Source organism: Myxocyprinus asiaticus, chromosome 22, assembly GCF_019703515.2.
Source record: "Myxocyprinus asiaticus isolate MX2 ecotype Aquarium Trade chromosome 22, UBuf_Myxa_2, whole genome shotgun sequence".
NCBI lineage: Eukaryota > Metazoa > Chordata > Actinopteri > Cypriniformes > Catostomidae > Myxocyprinus > Myxocyprinus asiaticus.
This window is the reverse complement of record NC_059365.1, coordinates 3,266,719-3,283,923: the sequence shown is the minus strand read 5'-3', so window position 1 is coordinate 3,283,923 and position 17,205 is coordinate 3,266,719. Positions and strand designations below refer to the sequence as shown.

At 38.9% G+C, this 17,205-nt stretch overlaps 1 protein-coding gene across 3 annotated transcripts in view; it reads left to right on the top strand.

Moving 5' to 3' along the window:
* The window catches only part of LOC127412661 (dedicator of cytokinesis protein 2-like), a 149,913-nt gene that overhangs the window by 13,093 nt on the left and 119,615 nt on the right, over positions 1-17,205 (top strand). For all 3 annotated transcript variants that reach the window (XM_051649205.1, XM_051649206.1, XM_051649207.1), the window contains 11 exons: positions 60-135; positions 439-515; positions 4,128-4,378; positions 4,479-4,577; positions 5,922-5,994; positions 6,722-6,825; positions 6,939-7,125; positions 7,975-8,072; positions 8,157-8,246; positions 10,804-10,904; positions 11,154-11,288. In XM_051649205.1, the coding sequence (XP_051505165.1) occupies positions 60-135; positions 439-515; positions 4,128-4,378; positions 4,479-4,577; positions 5,922-5,994; positions 6,722-6,825; positions 6,939-7,125; positions 7,975-8,072; positions 8,157-8,246; positions 10,804-10,904; positions 11,154-11,288 (1,291 nt within the window). The remainder of the gene's footprint in view (positions 1-59; positions 136-438; positions 516-4,127; positions 4,379-4,478; positions 4,578-5,921; positions 5,995-6,721; positions 6,826-6,938; positions 7,126-7,974; positions 8,073-8,156; positions 8,247-10,803; positions 10,905-11,153; positions 11,289-17,205) is intronic.

The following is a 17,205-nucleotide window of genomic DNA, read 5'->3' as shown; positions in this document are numbered from 1 at the left end:
TACATCATTAGGTGAGCTCTCTCTGATTGGTCTGATTGTATTTCTGTGCTTTCTTGCAGTGATGGACATCAGCGACATCATCAAAGGAAAGATGGAATGTGACGAAGAGAAGCAATATTTCATTCCGTTTCATCCGTAAGTCTCGTCTCTTTCCCGTTCCTGTCCTCCTTTGTATCTTAAAGGGATAGTTTCCCCTAAAATTAAAATTCTGTTATCATATATATTATATATTATATATATATATATATATATATACTTTTTTGTCCCTTTTGGAGCTCCACACTGTCCGTCCCAATTCACTTTCATCATTTGGAAAAGAGTGGCCAGGATATTCTGCTAAATGTCTCCCTTTGTGTTATTAATGAAACTTATTAGAAAGTGTTCACAGATTTTTTTCTGTCTTCGTGTGTGTGTGTGTGTGTGTGTGTGTGTGTGCAGGGTCGTAGCTGAACATGATTTCTTACACACTCTCTTGAACAAGGTGACAACGTCTCGAGGAGACAGCGGAGGTCAAGGTACCACTCATTCCTGAATGACACCACAGCATCTCTGCTCCATTTGATAATGTTTTAATACTCCACTGAGTCCAATAATAGTTTATCAGTGTTAGTATGTTTAAATGCACAGTTATAATTGAGCTACAGCCAGTCTGTGCGTAGTCAACCTACGGTCGTCATCTGTCTGTCCAAGTATACAACACACGTAATCGGATATTTGAATTAGATCTGTAAGTCTGACTTTGCAAAAATGGGACAGGTTCAGTTTCAGTCGGAATAAAGTGTTTGGGTCATTCTTGAAATCGCTGCCTTTTCCATTTTAAAATGGTGGTTTTTAAAGTACATTTTTGGTCGATTTTAAACATTCTATTAGACAAAGAATGTCTTGAAGTGTTAATTTTCACTGTGCAATCTTTTTAAAGATATTTAGGGTATAGCTATGCCTTTAAAAAAGTTACAGGCTTGACAGTTTTACAGTTCATTTAGCCATATAGGTTTATGCTTATGGTCATGACACTACAAGGTGTTTATTTGAAAGAATCCTGAGAGGATGATGATGTCCTTATGACGATTTGTTTTAAAATAATTATTTAGGGAATTTTACATTATTTTAATAAGGGGGAGTGTGTGCTTTTCAGCATAACAAAACATGTCGACACATCTCTCTCTCGAACTGGTGTCCCTGGCTCCTCCTTATCTCTCTCTCACTGATTGGGGCAACTCAGTGCCAGGCGTCCATCGTCATGGCCAGGCCACGCCCTCCTCCTTATCACATACCCCCAATGTCTGATTTCCCCTCCCCCCCCCCTTCCTGGAGGGGAGGAGTTGCCTCTTCGGCCATTCCGCCGCCGGCTGGTCTTCCCCGCCTCCTGGGAACCTGAGAAGGATGAGGGGAGGGGAGAGAGAGAAAGAGAGCGGGAGAGCCAGGAGGTCGAAGAGCCGCTGCTGAAATTCAGTACCACCGGATCGTCGCGATCCTCCATCAGCGCCGAGGGCTCTCTGACGACACGTCTTCCTCCAATCCCGGGTTTCGGCACCAGTGTGGCAGACATGCCTCTTGTTCATCAGAAACGAGCAAGTGGGAACTGGGTTAATAACCAAAAATACTTTTAATAAACAAAACACAACATAAAAGTGCTTTTCAGCTTAACAAAACATGTTGACACACACACAGAGCTCTGTGTGTGTGTGTCTCTCTCTCTCTCTCTCGAACTGGCATCTCTGGCTCCTCCTTATCTCTCTCCCGCTGATCGGGGCAACTCAGCGCCAGGCGTCCATTGTCACGGCCCAGCCACGCCCTCCTCCTCGTCACAGGGAGTTATGATGAAACAGGGTTGACACGTACTGTAACTTAGGGACACAATTTTAAGTCTTTCAAAAAATATATTATGTCCACTAAAACTTTATATAAAATTATATAAAATATTTAGAGAGAATAAACACTAAATACCAGCTAATATATAAAAAAAAAAAAATCCTATCAAAGTGTGCATATTTGCTAATACCCAAGGAGAAGTTGGAAATACAGGGCTGGGAAAGGCATCCTCACAAAGAAAGACGATGGGAAAAAAATGTATTGGACTGTCAATCGATTAAACATTTTAATTGAATTAATTGTATGATATGCAGATTAATTGGTCAAATTAATTGCAAATAAATCCATATAGAAATATTTGCTGCGAGAGACCCTCAAATAACAATAATTTAATATACACTGATGAGCCAAAACATTATGACCACTCACAGGTGAAGCGAATAACGTTGATCATCTCCTAACAATGCCAAATGTCAAGGTCTGGGTAGATTAGATGGTAAGCGAACAATCAGTTCTCGTAATCAACATGTTGAATGAAAGAGAAATGGGCAGTAGTAAAGAACTGAGCTACTTTGACCAGGGTCAAATTGTTATGGCCAGATCACTGGGTCAGAGCATCTCTGAAACGGCAAGGCTTGTGGGGTGCTCCCGGTCAGCAGTGGTGAGTACCTACCGACAGTGGTCCGAATAGGGACAAACTACAAACCGGCGACAGGGTGTTGTGTGCCCAAGGCTCATCGATGCGCAAGGGTAACGAAGGCTATCCCATCTGGTCCGAACTGACAGAAGGTCTACTGTGGCACAAGTCACAGAAAATTTGAATGATGGATACGGGAGGAATCTGTGACAACACAGTGCACCCTGCTGCGTATGGGGCTGCATAGCCGCAGACCGGTCAGAGTGCCCATGATGACCCCTGTCCACCATCAAAAGTGTCAGAACTGGACCTTGGATCAGTGGAAGAAGATCGCCTGGTCCGATGAGTACCGTTTTCTTTTACATTACGTGGACGGCCGTGTATGTGTGCTCCATTTACCGGGGGAAGTGATTGCACCAGGATGCACTGTGAGAAGACGACAAGCTGGTGGAGGGAGTGTGATGCTCTAGACAATGTTCTGCTAGAAAACCCTGGGGTCCAGCCATTCATGTGGATGTCAATGTGGCACGTGCCACCTACCTAAACATCACTGCAGACCAGGTACACCCCTTCATGACAATGGTATTCCCTGATGGCTGTGGCCTCTTTCAGCAGGATAATGCATCCTGCCACACTGCACACAATGTTCGGGAATGGTTTGAGGAACATGATGAAGAGTTCAAGATGTTGCCCTGGCCTCCAAATTCCCTGGATCTCAATCCAATTGAGCATCTGTGGGATGTGCTGGACCAACAAGTTCAATCCACACAACTCCACCTCGCAAATTACTGGACTTGAAAGATCTGCTGCTAATGTCTTGGTGCCAGATACCACAGGACACCTTCAGGGGTCTTGTAAAGTCCATGCCTCAGCGGGTCGGTGCTGTTTTGGCGGCACGTGGAGGACCAACAGCATATTAGGCAGGTGGTCATAATGTTTTGGCTCATCAGTGTATATTGATTTAACAACAGAATTTATATTTAAATAATTCTAAATATAACATATTATAAGTAGAATAATTCATATAATCAAAATGCATTGCATCATTGTTGTAGTCAAGTAAAGCATTTATAAGACAATACAAAAAGTTGCTTTAGAATGCAATACATTTTTTATTTCCATATTATTGAACATAAGCCTATTATTGACCTACTGTCCACAGCAATCCATTTTGCAATTAAATTTGTCAGTCTGTCCGAGTTGGATGTATTATAAGGAGTTTTCTAAGGACGCGTTGATGTACACGTGTCAGACGGACACTTTTGGAGCATCTCACATCTTGTGTCATAAACACAGCATTTTTAGGTCGATGTGTCAAGTTAACTTTAGCTACTCATTATTAAAGTAATTGTTTACACATATGCTAATGAGGTACACAGAAGGCACTGATTTCACAGAATTACCTGAATTTATATTTCTTGTGATCCTAAAGACCTTTTAATATAAAGGCTTGTGCTTAAATGCTTGAAATTAGTTTTGTAGACACCCATTTTGTTGAAATGGTTTAGTTGAAACAGAGTATCCAGCATACATGCAAAGAAGATAAAATACAAGATATTTTTGATTTGTTTAACGTTTGTGGCCACTATGGACCCTATAACAAAACAAGCTTTAATGTTTATCACCGACCTGGTTGAATTACAACAGAGTGTCAAAGTTGGTTTCTCCTCTCATGCAGGTCTCTGGGTCACTATGAAAGCCCTAGTTGGCGATATTGTCCAGATCCGAAAGGAATATCCCCATCTGGTGGACCGGAGCACGGTGGTTGCTCGTAAACTCGGTTTTCCTGAGATTATAATGCCGGGTGACATCCGTAACGATATCTACCTCACTCTGCACTCCGGAGACTTCGACAAGTACAACAAAACCACGCAGAAAAACGTTGAGGTCATCATGTTGGTCTGCGACGAGGAGGGGAAGGTCGTGGCGGTAAGTGTGACCTCTGACCCAGAGCTCATAGGTCAGCTGATGAGTTTGCCAGGAAAATATTCTGATTTCTGGGCTGGGTTTCCTGTTGATATCATTACAGAACTCAATTTGTCTGGGAGCCGGAGATCGTCCTGTGAATGAATATAGATCAGTAATTTACTACCAAATCAAACAACCACGTTGGATGGAAACTTTTAAGGTGAGTAAAAGTGGAGAGAGAGAGAGATAATGAGACTGCTTTGAGTTAACAAGTTCTCAAGTCATTGTACATCCATAATATGGCATATTTCCAAGTGAAACAGAATATTTAACAAGAATATATGAAGGGTGGGACTTGATTTGGGTTTCAAATAGATTAAAAGGAGAACATACCAGAATAAAGACAGGTGGTTGGAGGGGACGGGTTGAAAACCAAGGGATTGGTGATGTCAGCCAGAAAGGAAAACCATTTCAAAGTTGGAGCAAGTTATTACGATGAAAACGTTTACTGATGAATCATACGCTGATGAATTGTGAACAATAAGAGCAGGAATGTGTAAATGTGGTCCATTTGGATTTTATGTTGACTTTAAAGTAGTGCTGTCAGTCGATTACAATATATAAACGCGATTAATCGCAGGATTTTTCATAGTTAATCGTGATTAATCGCATGATTTTTCACAGTTAATCGTGATTAATCGCATAATTTTTCACAGTTAATCGCTAATAATCGCAGATTTTGTGCTGAAATTTGACCCTATATATATACTTATTTTCCTGTCAAAATGCATTTAGTTCCTTTTTAGAAAACAAAACAAAACATAATGTAACAATATAGTGTTGTTAACATTTTCCGAACAAAGCCTTCTACAGTATAACAACAGAAATGTACTAAATTCAAGTAACATTAAACATTTCCCAACGTGTATGTGGGAGGCTGACTAACTGAAAGAACTAGTCCCCATAGGGTGTGTGTTACATTTCTTAAACCCGCATCCTCCACAATGTAAATCTTGTCTATCCACTTTGCTACAGCAATAGTGAAGCCGCATTAACATGATTTGCACTGTTTTGAACTCCACATGAAAAGCGCTTGCATAAAAAACTTGTTCTGCTTTTAGCTTTGGCACTATGATATGTCATCCAAATTGTCCGGTAAGACAGAAGCACAATGTGACGCCGGGGAAATGTTGATGCTTCACTACAGCGGGTCATGTGAATGCAGCTCATCGCAAGTCCCATCTGATCTTTTTTAATACAAAAAATTATGGTAAATAGGTCCTTTCTCCATCGCTTGTGGTGTGTACATCAGTAAGAACGTCTCCTGACACATTGCAAAGGTTCTGCCCTACTCTAACCAGTCTTTTGAACTCACAGGTAGCTGAATAAAATGTCAGAATCTAAAGTCAAATTGGTAAATGCGTTACTCGCGTTCGAAACATTAATGCGTTATATATTTTAGATTAATCGCATGTTAATTTCGACCGCTTTACTTTAAAAGACAGTTGACGAGCTACTCCGATATAGTTTTCAGTCTGTTGTAATTTTGACCTCTGTCCTGTAGGTGGCGATCCCTCTTGAGGAGATGCCCAGAATCCACCTGCGGTTCATGTTCCGACATCGATCGTCTCAGGAGTGTAAGTTTCAAAGCTGCAAGATCTCCTGTATTTGTTTTTCTGAAGTAACATAAACCGTTAAGCAGAAACCCGCTGAAATTTTACTTGGATCCATGTAAGATGGTTGGTCTAGTTTAATGCTTTTATTGGCGTTTCGGGCAGTTTTCAGCTGTTCAGACTAGGAGACCAGCTGGCTTCCCAAATAAACCAGCTGAGCATCAACTTGGGAGATCAGTTTTAACCAGTTTAAAGCCAAATCCAGCAAACCAGTCTAGGCTGGTTCAAGATGTGTTTTGTTTTTTAAGTAGGGTAGTATGTTTTTATACTGGCATTCTGTCTTACTATGTTCTCAAAACTATTTTTTAACATTAGTAAACATTTGGTATCATGAAATAACAATGAACCATGTTTTTCTTTCAGCCTTTAATATATTAATCTTGGTTAATTTACATTTTTTAATTTGATAAAAAATACAATTGTTTATTGTTAGGTCATGTTACTTCATAGTGTACTTATTTTAATATAATTAACTTTTTAATTTACAGAATGTTTGATTAAAAGTAAATTAGTAAAATTAAATTGAAATTGAATTGAAAGAAAAAAAAAATTAACCAACATTAAAAAAATGCTATTAAAATGTTGTCCATTGATAGTTCATGTTAACTAATGTAGTTTACTAATGTTAATGAATACAACCTTATTGTAAAGTGTTACAGAAATCTGTAAGTTTGTAATTTGTGTTCTGCAGCGAAGGATAAAAGTGAAAGGAACTTTGCAATGGCTTTTGTACGTCTGATGAAAGAAGATGGAACCGTTTTGAAAGACGGAATACATGAACTCACCTTCTTTAAGGTTTGAAACACATACATATACAGTTTATGTTTACATGTATGCATGGACACGCATAAAACATCTCTCTCTCTCTCTCTCTCTCTCTCTCTCTCTCTCTCTCTCTCTGTCTGTAGGGTGACAGTAAACGTATGGAGGAGGTCAGCTCATATCTGTCTCTGCCCTCTGAGCGCAATCACACTGACAGCCACAAGGGGTCGACACTGATGCGCAGCTCCAGCAGTGTTGGTGGTCTATCTGTCAGCTCCAGAGACAGCTTCACCATCGCAACCCTTGTCTGCTCCACCAAACTCACTCAGAATGGTGCGTGTGTGCGCTTGTGAATATGTCCCTGTTTAGATGGGTGTCATTTAGCTTTTAATATCTAAAAGCTATGTGTGTGTCACTGTTAAATGCTATTTTTATCCTAAACCCTCTTTTTGAACACACACACACACACACACACACACACACACACACACACACACACACTGCAGCTATCATTATGAGGACTCTCCACAGACATAATGATTTTTATACTGTACAAACTATAGATTCTATCCCCTAACCCTAACCCTACCCCTAAACCTAACCCTCACAAAAAACTTCCTGTATTTTTACATTTTCAATATTTAGTATGTTTTTAAGTGATCTGAATTATGGGGACACTAGAAATGTCCTCATAAACCACATTTATAGCATAATACCCTTGTAATTACCAGTTTGTAACCTAAAAGAAAAGTCCTCGTAAACCACTTAAACCTGCTCACACACTCACTCTCTCTCTCTCTCTCTCTCTCTCTCTCTCTCACACACACACGCACACACACACACACACACACACACACACACGCACACACACACACACGCACACAGACATATTCATATTCATGCATTATAATTAAGTGTCAGATGAGGAAGTACATGTCAATAACAATAATCCAAATGGAATAAACAAGTAGTAGCCTATTAACAAATAACAAGTGTAAAATAAAACAAAGCAAAACTGAACAAACATAGCAGTGCACAGTAAAATTAGAAATTAGCAATGAACCAAAAAAATAAAAATAAATTATAATAAAATAATTTATATATATATATATATATACATATAAATTGCAATAAATGTACCAATTTAACAAACATGTTACTCTCGATCCGTCTCTCTCTTAGTGGGTTTGTTGGGTTTGCTGAAATGGAGAACTCGTCCTGAAATGCTGAAACAGAATTTACAAGAGCTCAAACTCATCGATGGAGAGGAAGTTGTGAAGGTGTGTTCCTGTTTCACACATAAATTACATAAGTATGAGGCGTTGTCGGTGCATGTATGTTTAACTCTCTCTCTGTGTATGTAGTTTCTGCAGGACACTCTAGACGCTTTGTTTAACATCATGATGGAACATTCTCAGACTGAAGACTATGATATTCTGGTGTTTGATGCTTTGGTGAGCAACTTCCTGTCCTATTCACAAAAACACATTTACACACACTTCTCACAGTTCTATTACAGACAGACAGACAGGCAGCCCCAAATAATAATGCTCCCTCCACCGTTCTTCACCGTTGAGATGATGTTTTCATCTTGGTATGTGGTGTCCTTTTTTACGCAATACATAGTGCTGCGTGTTCTTCAGAAACAATTCAACCTTAGTTTCATCAATCCACAAAACATTTTCTCAGCAGCGTTCTGGAGTGTCAAGGTGGTTTTTGGCAAACTTCAAGAGCGCAGCAATGTTTTTGTTGGAAAGCAGCGGCTTCCTTCATGGTGTCCTGCCATAGACACCATGCCTGTTTAATGTTTTCCGTATACAGGTGCATCTCAATAAATTAGAATGTCGTGGAAAAGTTCATTTATTTCATTAATTCAACTCAAATTGTGAAACTCGTGTATTAAATAAATTCAATGCACACAGACTGAAGTAGTTTAAGTCTTTGGTTCTTTTAATTGTGATGATTTTGGCTCACATTTAACAAAAACCCACCAATTCACTATCTCAAAAAATTAGAATATGGTGACATGCCAATCAGCTAATCAACTCAAAACACCTGCAAAGGTTTCCTGAGCCTTCAAAATGGTCTCTCAGTTTGGTTCACTAGGCTACACAATCATGGGGAAGACTGCTGATCTGACAGTTGTCCAGAAGACAATCACTGACACCCTTCACAAGGAGGGTAAGCCACAAACATTCATTGCCAAAGAAGCTGGCTGTTCACAGAGTGCTGTATCCAAGCATGTAAACAGAAAGTTGAGTGGAAGGAAAAAGTGTGGAAGAAAAAGATGCACAACCAACCGAGAGAACCGCAGCCTTATGATTGTCAAGCAAAATCGATTCAAGAATTTGGGTGAACTTCACAAGAAATGGACTGAGGCTGGGGTCAAGGCATCAAGAGCCACCACACACAGACGTGTCAAGGAATTTGGCTACAGTTGTCGTATTCCTCTTGTCAAGCCACTCCTGAACCACAGACAACGTCAGAGGCGTCTTACCTGGGCTAAGGAGAAGAAGAACTGGACTGTTGCCCAGTGGTCCAAAGTCCTCTTTTCAGATGAGAGCAAGTTTTGTATTTCATTTGGAAACCAAGGTCCTAGAGTCTGGAGGAAGGGTGGAGAAGCTCATAGCCCAAGTTGCTTGAAGTCCAGTGTTAAGTTTCCACAGTCTGTGATGATTTGGGGTGCAATGTCATCTGCTGGTGTTGGTCCATTGTGTTTTTTGAAAACCAAAGTCACTGCACCCGTTTACCAAGACATTTTGGAGCACTTCAGGCTTCCTTCTGCTGACCAGCTTTTTAAAGATGCTGATTTCATTTTCCAGCAGGATTTGGCACTTGCCCACACTGCCAAAAGCACCAAAAGTTGGTTAAATGACCATGGTGTTGGTGTGCTTGACTGGCCAGCAAACTCACCAGACCTGAACCCCATAGAGAATCTATGGGGTATTGTCAAGAGTAAAATGAAAAACAAGAGACCAAAAAATGCAGATGAGCTGAAGGCCACTGTCAAAGAAACCTGGGCTTCCATACCACCTCAGCAGTGCCACAAACTGATCACCTCCATGCCACGCCGAATTGAGGCAGTAATTAAAGCAAAAGGAGCCCCTACCAAGTATTGAGTACATATACAGTAAATGAACATACTTTCCAGAAGGCCAACAATTCACTAAAAATGTTTTTTTTATTGGTCTTATGATGTATTACACCTGTAGTAGACTCATGAACAGAGATGTTAACCAGTTCCAATGATTCCTTCAAGTCTTTATCTGTCACTGTAAGGTTGTTTTTTTTACCTCATTGAGCATTCTGCGGGGTGTCCTTTGAGTCATCTTGGCTGGACGGCCACTTCTAGGGAGAGTAGCCATAGTACTAAATCGTCTCCATTTATAGACAATTTGTCTAACTGTGGACAGATGAATATCTATGCTCTTCGAAATAACTTTCAAACCCTTTCAAGCTTTATGCAAAGCAGCAATTCTTGATCGTATGTCTTCTAAAATCTCTTTTTTGCGAGGCATGGTCCACGTTAGCAGATGCTTCTTGTGAATAGCAAACTCAAAATGTTTGAGTGCTTTTTATAAGTCAAAGTATCTCTAACCCACACCTCCAATCTTGTTTCATTATTTGTATGCCAGGTTTGCCAACTACTGATTCTAATTAGCTTTTGTTGACATCATTAGCCTAGGGGTTCACATACTTTTTCCAGTCTACACTGTGAATGTTTGAATGATGTATTTAATACATACAAGAACAATAAGATAATTTGTGTGTTATTAGTTAAAACAGATTGTGCTTGTTCATTATTGTAACTTAGATGAAGAAAATGTATACATAAATGCAGGTAATTCCAAAGGGTTCACATACTTTTTATTGCCACTTTAGATAGATAGATAGATCTATATTATAAAGATGACAATTAATTGTTTCTAGAAGGCACAGTAACACTAATGTTCATATGAATAGTGATAAAGAAAATAATATAAAACCGATTTCTCTCTGTCCTTCTCTCAGATTTATATCATCGGTCTGATTGCTGACAGGAAGTTTCAGCATTTTAACACAGTGTTGGAGGCTTATATCAAACAACACTTCAGTGCCACACTGGCTTACAAGTAAGTCAAAAGCATCTCTCTGTGTATGCTGCATCATGAGAACAGTGTAACACACAGTCTGAGCTCTAGATGGCAGTGTATGTGTGTGTATCTAGAGTTTTTAAGTGAAGTTTGCTACATTGAGTTAGTTGTTTAACTCACTTTGAACATCAAACTCAAGGTAGCCAAGACAGAATTACTGATGATTACAGTGTCTCCAAAACCTCATAAGCACTCACACAAACACACAACTCTTCCTGTGTGCCGTAGGAAGTTGATGTCCGTGCTGAAGACGTATCTGGATGTGTCAAGCCGAGGCGAGGCCTGTGAGCCCATCCTGAGGACACTCAAAGCTCTGGAGTACATCTTTAAATTCATTGTCCGCTCCAGAATGCTCTACTCTCAGTAAGTGTGTGTGTGTGATTTCGACAGCAGGAAATCTGAAATGTTCACAGCTGAATCAAAGAACATCAAATGAGAGCATCAACCCCCTTACAGCATACAAACATGAAAACCTCCCTGAATAATATCGTAATAAAGACAATAGGAATGTCATGTGACCTCTGTATCAATCATTTCATTGGCCAAATTTCATATTGTCTGTGATGGATTTCGTTTATCTCAGAATATTTTGTAGGAAACATAGAAAGTCCAGCTGCTTTTGGCTAAAATTGCTCCAGGCATTGTTAAGGCTGTACACTCATTTTCTTAGAGTTTTTGACGGGGTCACATGATCTCCAGGAACCCCGCAGCAGACTCTGTCTGTAGTGTTGTGTTGAGCAGCATAACAGCGGTGCCTGACGGTCATTAAGGGCCCGTGTCCGGCTTTGATTTATCGCTCTGCCTGTAGGGGCCCCAGAGTGCCGTCATCATAGCAGAAATACTGACTGTGGCTCTTTTTTAACAGAAAGCCCTAATTCAAGCTGCTCTCCTGTTTCTGTGATAAAATGGGTGTGTTTTGATTTAGACTTGATTATTAAAGACAACATGGAATCAAACTTTACTTTCTTAATACATGTTTTTGGTCTTGTTGTGCACGTTTCATCAAACCTTGTTATTGTCATTTTGTACTCACCCTCATGGCGTTCCAATCCCGTATGACTTTATGACTACGAAATTTTAAAGACTCTGCTGGTCGCTCCTTTCCAGACAGTTACACTGATTGGGGACTTCAAAAAGGATGCAAAAGCATCATACAACTATCATACAAGTAGTCCATATGACTTTAGTGCTATATTTAAATTAGTGCTGTTGGAATTAACACGTTAATCATATGCGATTAGTTAAAAAAGTTGAACGCGTAAATTTTTCTTAATCGCGATTAACACATTTACCGTTAAGACAGCATTAACACTTGTTGGGAGGGCGTAACCTTTGTAATGTGTCTGCGCGAAGTCATTACACTGATGCACACTTCACAACACACACAACAGTGCTTCCCTGTCTGTGATAAAATGATGGAAAAAGGACCTCTTAGTGCTATTATTTGATGTACAAAACAAGCCGAGATGGGACTTGTGATAGAAATCAAGTATTTTCAGCCTATGTAAGGCACATTTTAATTACCACAGAAGCACGTCAAGTCTTAACTATCACTTCACTTTTCCTGTGGAGTTCAAAGCGACACTTGACACTGGCGTTGTCACGAATCATGAGCGCAGCTTTACGATTGTTGTAGGAAAGCAGATAGCCACAGTCAACCGGCAGATTAATATTGTGGAGGATGAGAGCGTAAGAGATTTTAACACTTTGAAATTAACACTAAACCTATGGGGACTAAAGCCATCTTTTCACAGCAAAGGTGGCACAGAGGCTACATCTGAAGTGGCAATTAGATGTATTTTCACAGAGCAGGAATAAATACATTTACACAGCAGTTGCAAATGCATAAATAATATTATGAGATGAATATTTTAAATGTAAGATTATAAGATACATAGAGAATATAGAAATATGACATGAATGAATACTCAACCTATGGGGACTAATTCTTTCAATAAGTCAACCTCCCAATTAGACTTTGGGGAAAGTTTAAATTAGGTGATTTGGTGCTATTTTAGTGCATTTCTATCTTTATACTGTGGAAGGCTTTATTTGGAAAATATTAATAAAGCATTATATTGTTACATAATGTTTTGATTTATTTCCTAAGATGGAAATAAATGCATTTTGACAGGAAAATAAGTATATATGGTGTCAAATTTCAGCATTTTCAAAATCTGCGATTAATCGGGATTAACTACAAAAAATATGCGATTAATCGCGACTAAAAAAATGTATCGACTGACAGCCCTAATTTAAAGTCTTTTGAAGTCATAGGATAGCTTTGTGTTAGGAGCAGACTGAAATTTAAGTTTGTAGTGTGTTTAGCTTAGTGTGTGTTTGTTTGTGTACACAAAAATATTGTTTGGAGACAAAACTGCCCCAAGAAGTAAGCTAAATCTGACAAAAACTCCCTTTGGGGACATTTGGGTACATCTTCAATTGGAAAAACGATTCAGACATGAAATAAATTATTTTATTTTTTCTTCTTTAAGTGTGTGGGTTAGTCCTAAAGTATTTATGAGTGCTGTCTGTCGATTACATTTTTTTAATCGCGATTAATCGCATAACGGTTTTTGTAGTTAATCACGATTAATCGCAGATTTTGTAAGAGCTGAAATTTGACACTATATACTTCCTTTCCTGTCAAAATGCATTAATATCCATCTTAGGAAAGAAAACAAAACAATATGTAACAATATAATGTTTTATTAACATTTTCCAAACAAAGTCTTCTACAGTATAAAGATAGAAATGCACAAAAATAGCACCAATTCAAGTAACATTTACAAAAGTCGAAGTGGAAGTTTGACTTATTGAAAGAACTAGTACCCACATAGGTTGCATTTTCATCGCAATGGGCATTAAATCTTTTAAACTCTCATCCTCCACGATATTATTTTGCCGATAGACTGTGGCTATCCACTTTCCTACATCATTGATCATGAAGCCGCGTTCATGATTCACATCAAGGTGCCAGCACCGCTTTGAACTCCACATGAAAAGCGCTTACAGACAAAAACGTCTCATTTTGCATTTTGGTGATAGTTACGAATTGGTGTGCTTCTGTGGTAATTAAAATGCACCTTGCATAGGCTGAAAAATACTTGATTTCTATATCAAGTCCCATCTGGACTTGTTTTGTACATCAAATAGCGTTAAGAGGTCCTTTTTCCATAATTTTATCACTGACACACAGGGCCGGCCCGTCCTACAGGCGAAACAGATGGCCACCTAGGGCCCCAACGTGCCCTAGGTGTAGTTACCTGATTTTCCCTGATGTTTTACCTTTTATAAATTTTTGCATATATTCTGGCCAACTTTTTGTTTTCATTGATTTTGTAGCTCTAAATAAACATTTACACATATGTGGATAGTTGAAATGGAATTTCAAGCATTGTCAGCCGTGTCCTATACTATTAAAACTACCTAAAACTATTTTAAACAGCATTATATTATTTTGTGTTAATTTAATGGGTAACACTTATGGTTGTATTTGTTAACATTAGTTACCCACATTAGTTAACATGAACTAACAATGAACAATACTAAATAATCTTAGTTAATGTTAATTTATACAGTACATACACTATTTTTAACATTAAATTTCAATGTCCATTTTTAACATTAAAAAAGTATAAGTTAACATTAGTTAATACAACATGAACAAAAAATTAATAAATAAACAATTGTATTTTTATTAACTGACATTTGCCAAGATGAATAAATGCTAAGAAAATTGTATTATACATTGTTAATGATACCTAATGCAAACCTTGTTGTAAAATGTTACCCAGTAATTTTCATACTCGCAGTCTCCATGACCTCATATTAATTGAGACATTGGTTTATTTGTACTTATAGTAAAAGGTTGAAAAGTGATCAAAATAAGGCGATAAAATGGTGACTTGTCACAGCACCTAAAATACACATATTCCCTTATGCATCTATCATCTTCATGTTGGGAAAAAAAGCTTTTGGACACGTTATTTGTCATATTCCGAGCTATATAGTATAGTGCTTCTTTTTTAGTGCTTTCTATTAAAAAAATCTGCTTAACACGTTTGCAGTGGATCTATGGATGTTTTAAAGTTATGACAATTTTCACACCGGAGGGCCCATTTTCATGATTTCACCTAGGGCCCCACAAACCCACGGGCCGGTCCTACTGACACGGAAGCACTGTTGCATGTTGCATGTGTGTTGAGGAGTGTGCGTCAGCGTAAAGACTCTGGCGGACACATCGCAAAGTTTCTGCCCTTCCAACAAGTGTTTATGCTGGTTTTTGCTGTATTAATTGTAAATGCGTTAATCGCAATTAAGAAAAATGAACGAGTTAAACTTTTTTAATTAATCGCATGCGTTATCATGTTAATAAATAATAAAAATAAATAAAATACTATGGTATGTACTCATTTTCCAATCCGGTCTCATAAAAAGTCTGAATAATTAGTTCGAGTTTGTACGAGAAAATGTACGAGCTGGCTCTCGAACAACAATTTAGGGTACAATGGGGCTAAAGTCATACCTCAAGAAAAATTTGCTTTTTTTCTGGTTACAAAATGTATCAAGATAAAATATACGTATATATATATATATATATATATATATATATATATATATATATATATATATATATATATATACACACTATATTGCCAAAAGTATTCGCTCACCTATCCAAATAATTGAATTCAGGTGTTTCAATCACTTCCATGGCCACAGGTGTATAAAATGAAGCACCTAGGCATGCAGACTGCTTCTACAAACATTTGTGAAAGAATGGGCCGCTCTCAGGAGCTCATTGAATTCCAGCGTGGTACTGTGATAGGATGCCACCTGTGCAACAAGTCCAGTCATGAAATTTCCTCGCTACTAAATATTCCACAGTCAACTGTCAGTGGTATTATAACAAAGTGGAAGGGATTGGGAATGACAGCAACTCAGCCACGAAGTGGTAGGCCATGTAAAATGACAGAGCGGGGTCAGCGGATGCTGAGGCGCATAGCGCGCAGAGGTCGCCAACTTTCTGCAGAGTCAATCGCTACAGACCTCCAAAGTTCATGTGGCCTTCAGATTAGCTCAAGAACAGTGCGTAGAGAGCTTCATGGAATGTGTTTCCATGGCCGAGCAGCTGCATCCAAGCCAAACATCACCAAGTGCAATGCAAAGCGTCGGATGCAGTGGTGTAAAGCACGCTGCCACTGGACTCTAGAGCAGTGGAGACGCGTTCTCTGGAGTAACGAATCATGCTTCTCCATCTGGCAATCTGATGGACGAGTCTGGGTTTGGCGGTTGCCAGGAGAACGGTACTTGTCTGACTGCATTGTGCCAACTGTGAAGTTTGGTGGAGGGGGGATTATGGTGTGGGGTTGTTTTTCAGGAGCTGGGCTTGGCCCCTTAGTTCCAGTGAAAGGAACTCTGAATGCTTCAGCATACCAAGAGATTTTGGACAATTCCATGCTCCCAACTTTGTGGGAACAGTTTGGGGATGGCCCCTTCCTGTTCCAAAATGACTGCGCACCAGTGCACAAAGCATGGTCCATAAAGACATGGATGAGCGAGTTTGGTGTGGAAGAACTTGACTGGCCTGCACAGAGTCCTGACCTCAACCCAATAGAGCACCTTTGGGATGAATTAGAGCGAAGACTGCGAGCCAGGCCTTCTCGTCCAACATCAGTGTCTGACCTCACAAATGCGCTTCTGGAAGAATGGTCAAAAATTCCCATAAACACACTCCTAAACCTTGTGGAAAGCCTTCCCAGAAGAGTTGAAGCTGTTTTAGCTGCAAAGGGTGGGCCGATGTCATATTAAACCCTATGGATTAAGAATGGGATGTCACTTAAGTTCATATGCGTCTAAAGGCAGATGAGCGAATACTTTTGGCAATATAGTGTATATATAATATTTTTTTTTTTTTTTTTTTTTAAATTGAATATTGATGGAGCAATATCATTTAGCCCCACTGTACCCTACAACTTGTATTCCCATAGAGAAAAATAAACAAACCAATGAACAATGTTATTAAGATTTTTTTTCTAAGTTTAAATCTTAAACCAAACCTAAAACTAACCATGATTTTAATAGGAAAATAACCTTTGTGTACCATTGAATAAAGAAAACATTGGCGTTTGGACCGAAACTAAGGAAGCGTATTACAGGTTATTGACATATAACAGTCATTTGTATTACATACTGTAAATATATATGCCATTTATTGAATAAGTAACGAGTGATCAAATTTGTTCACTAATGTTTTCTTTTTAAAATAAATAAAGGT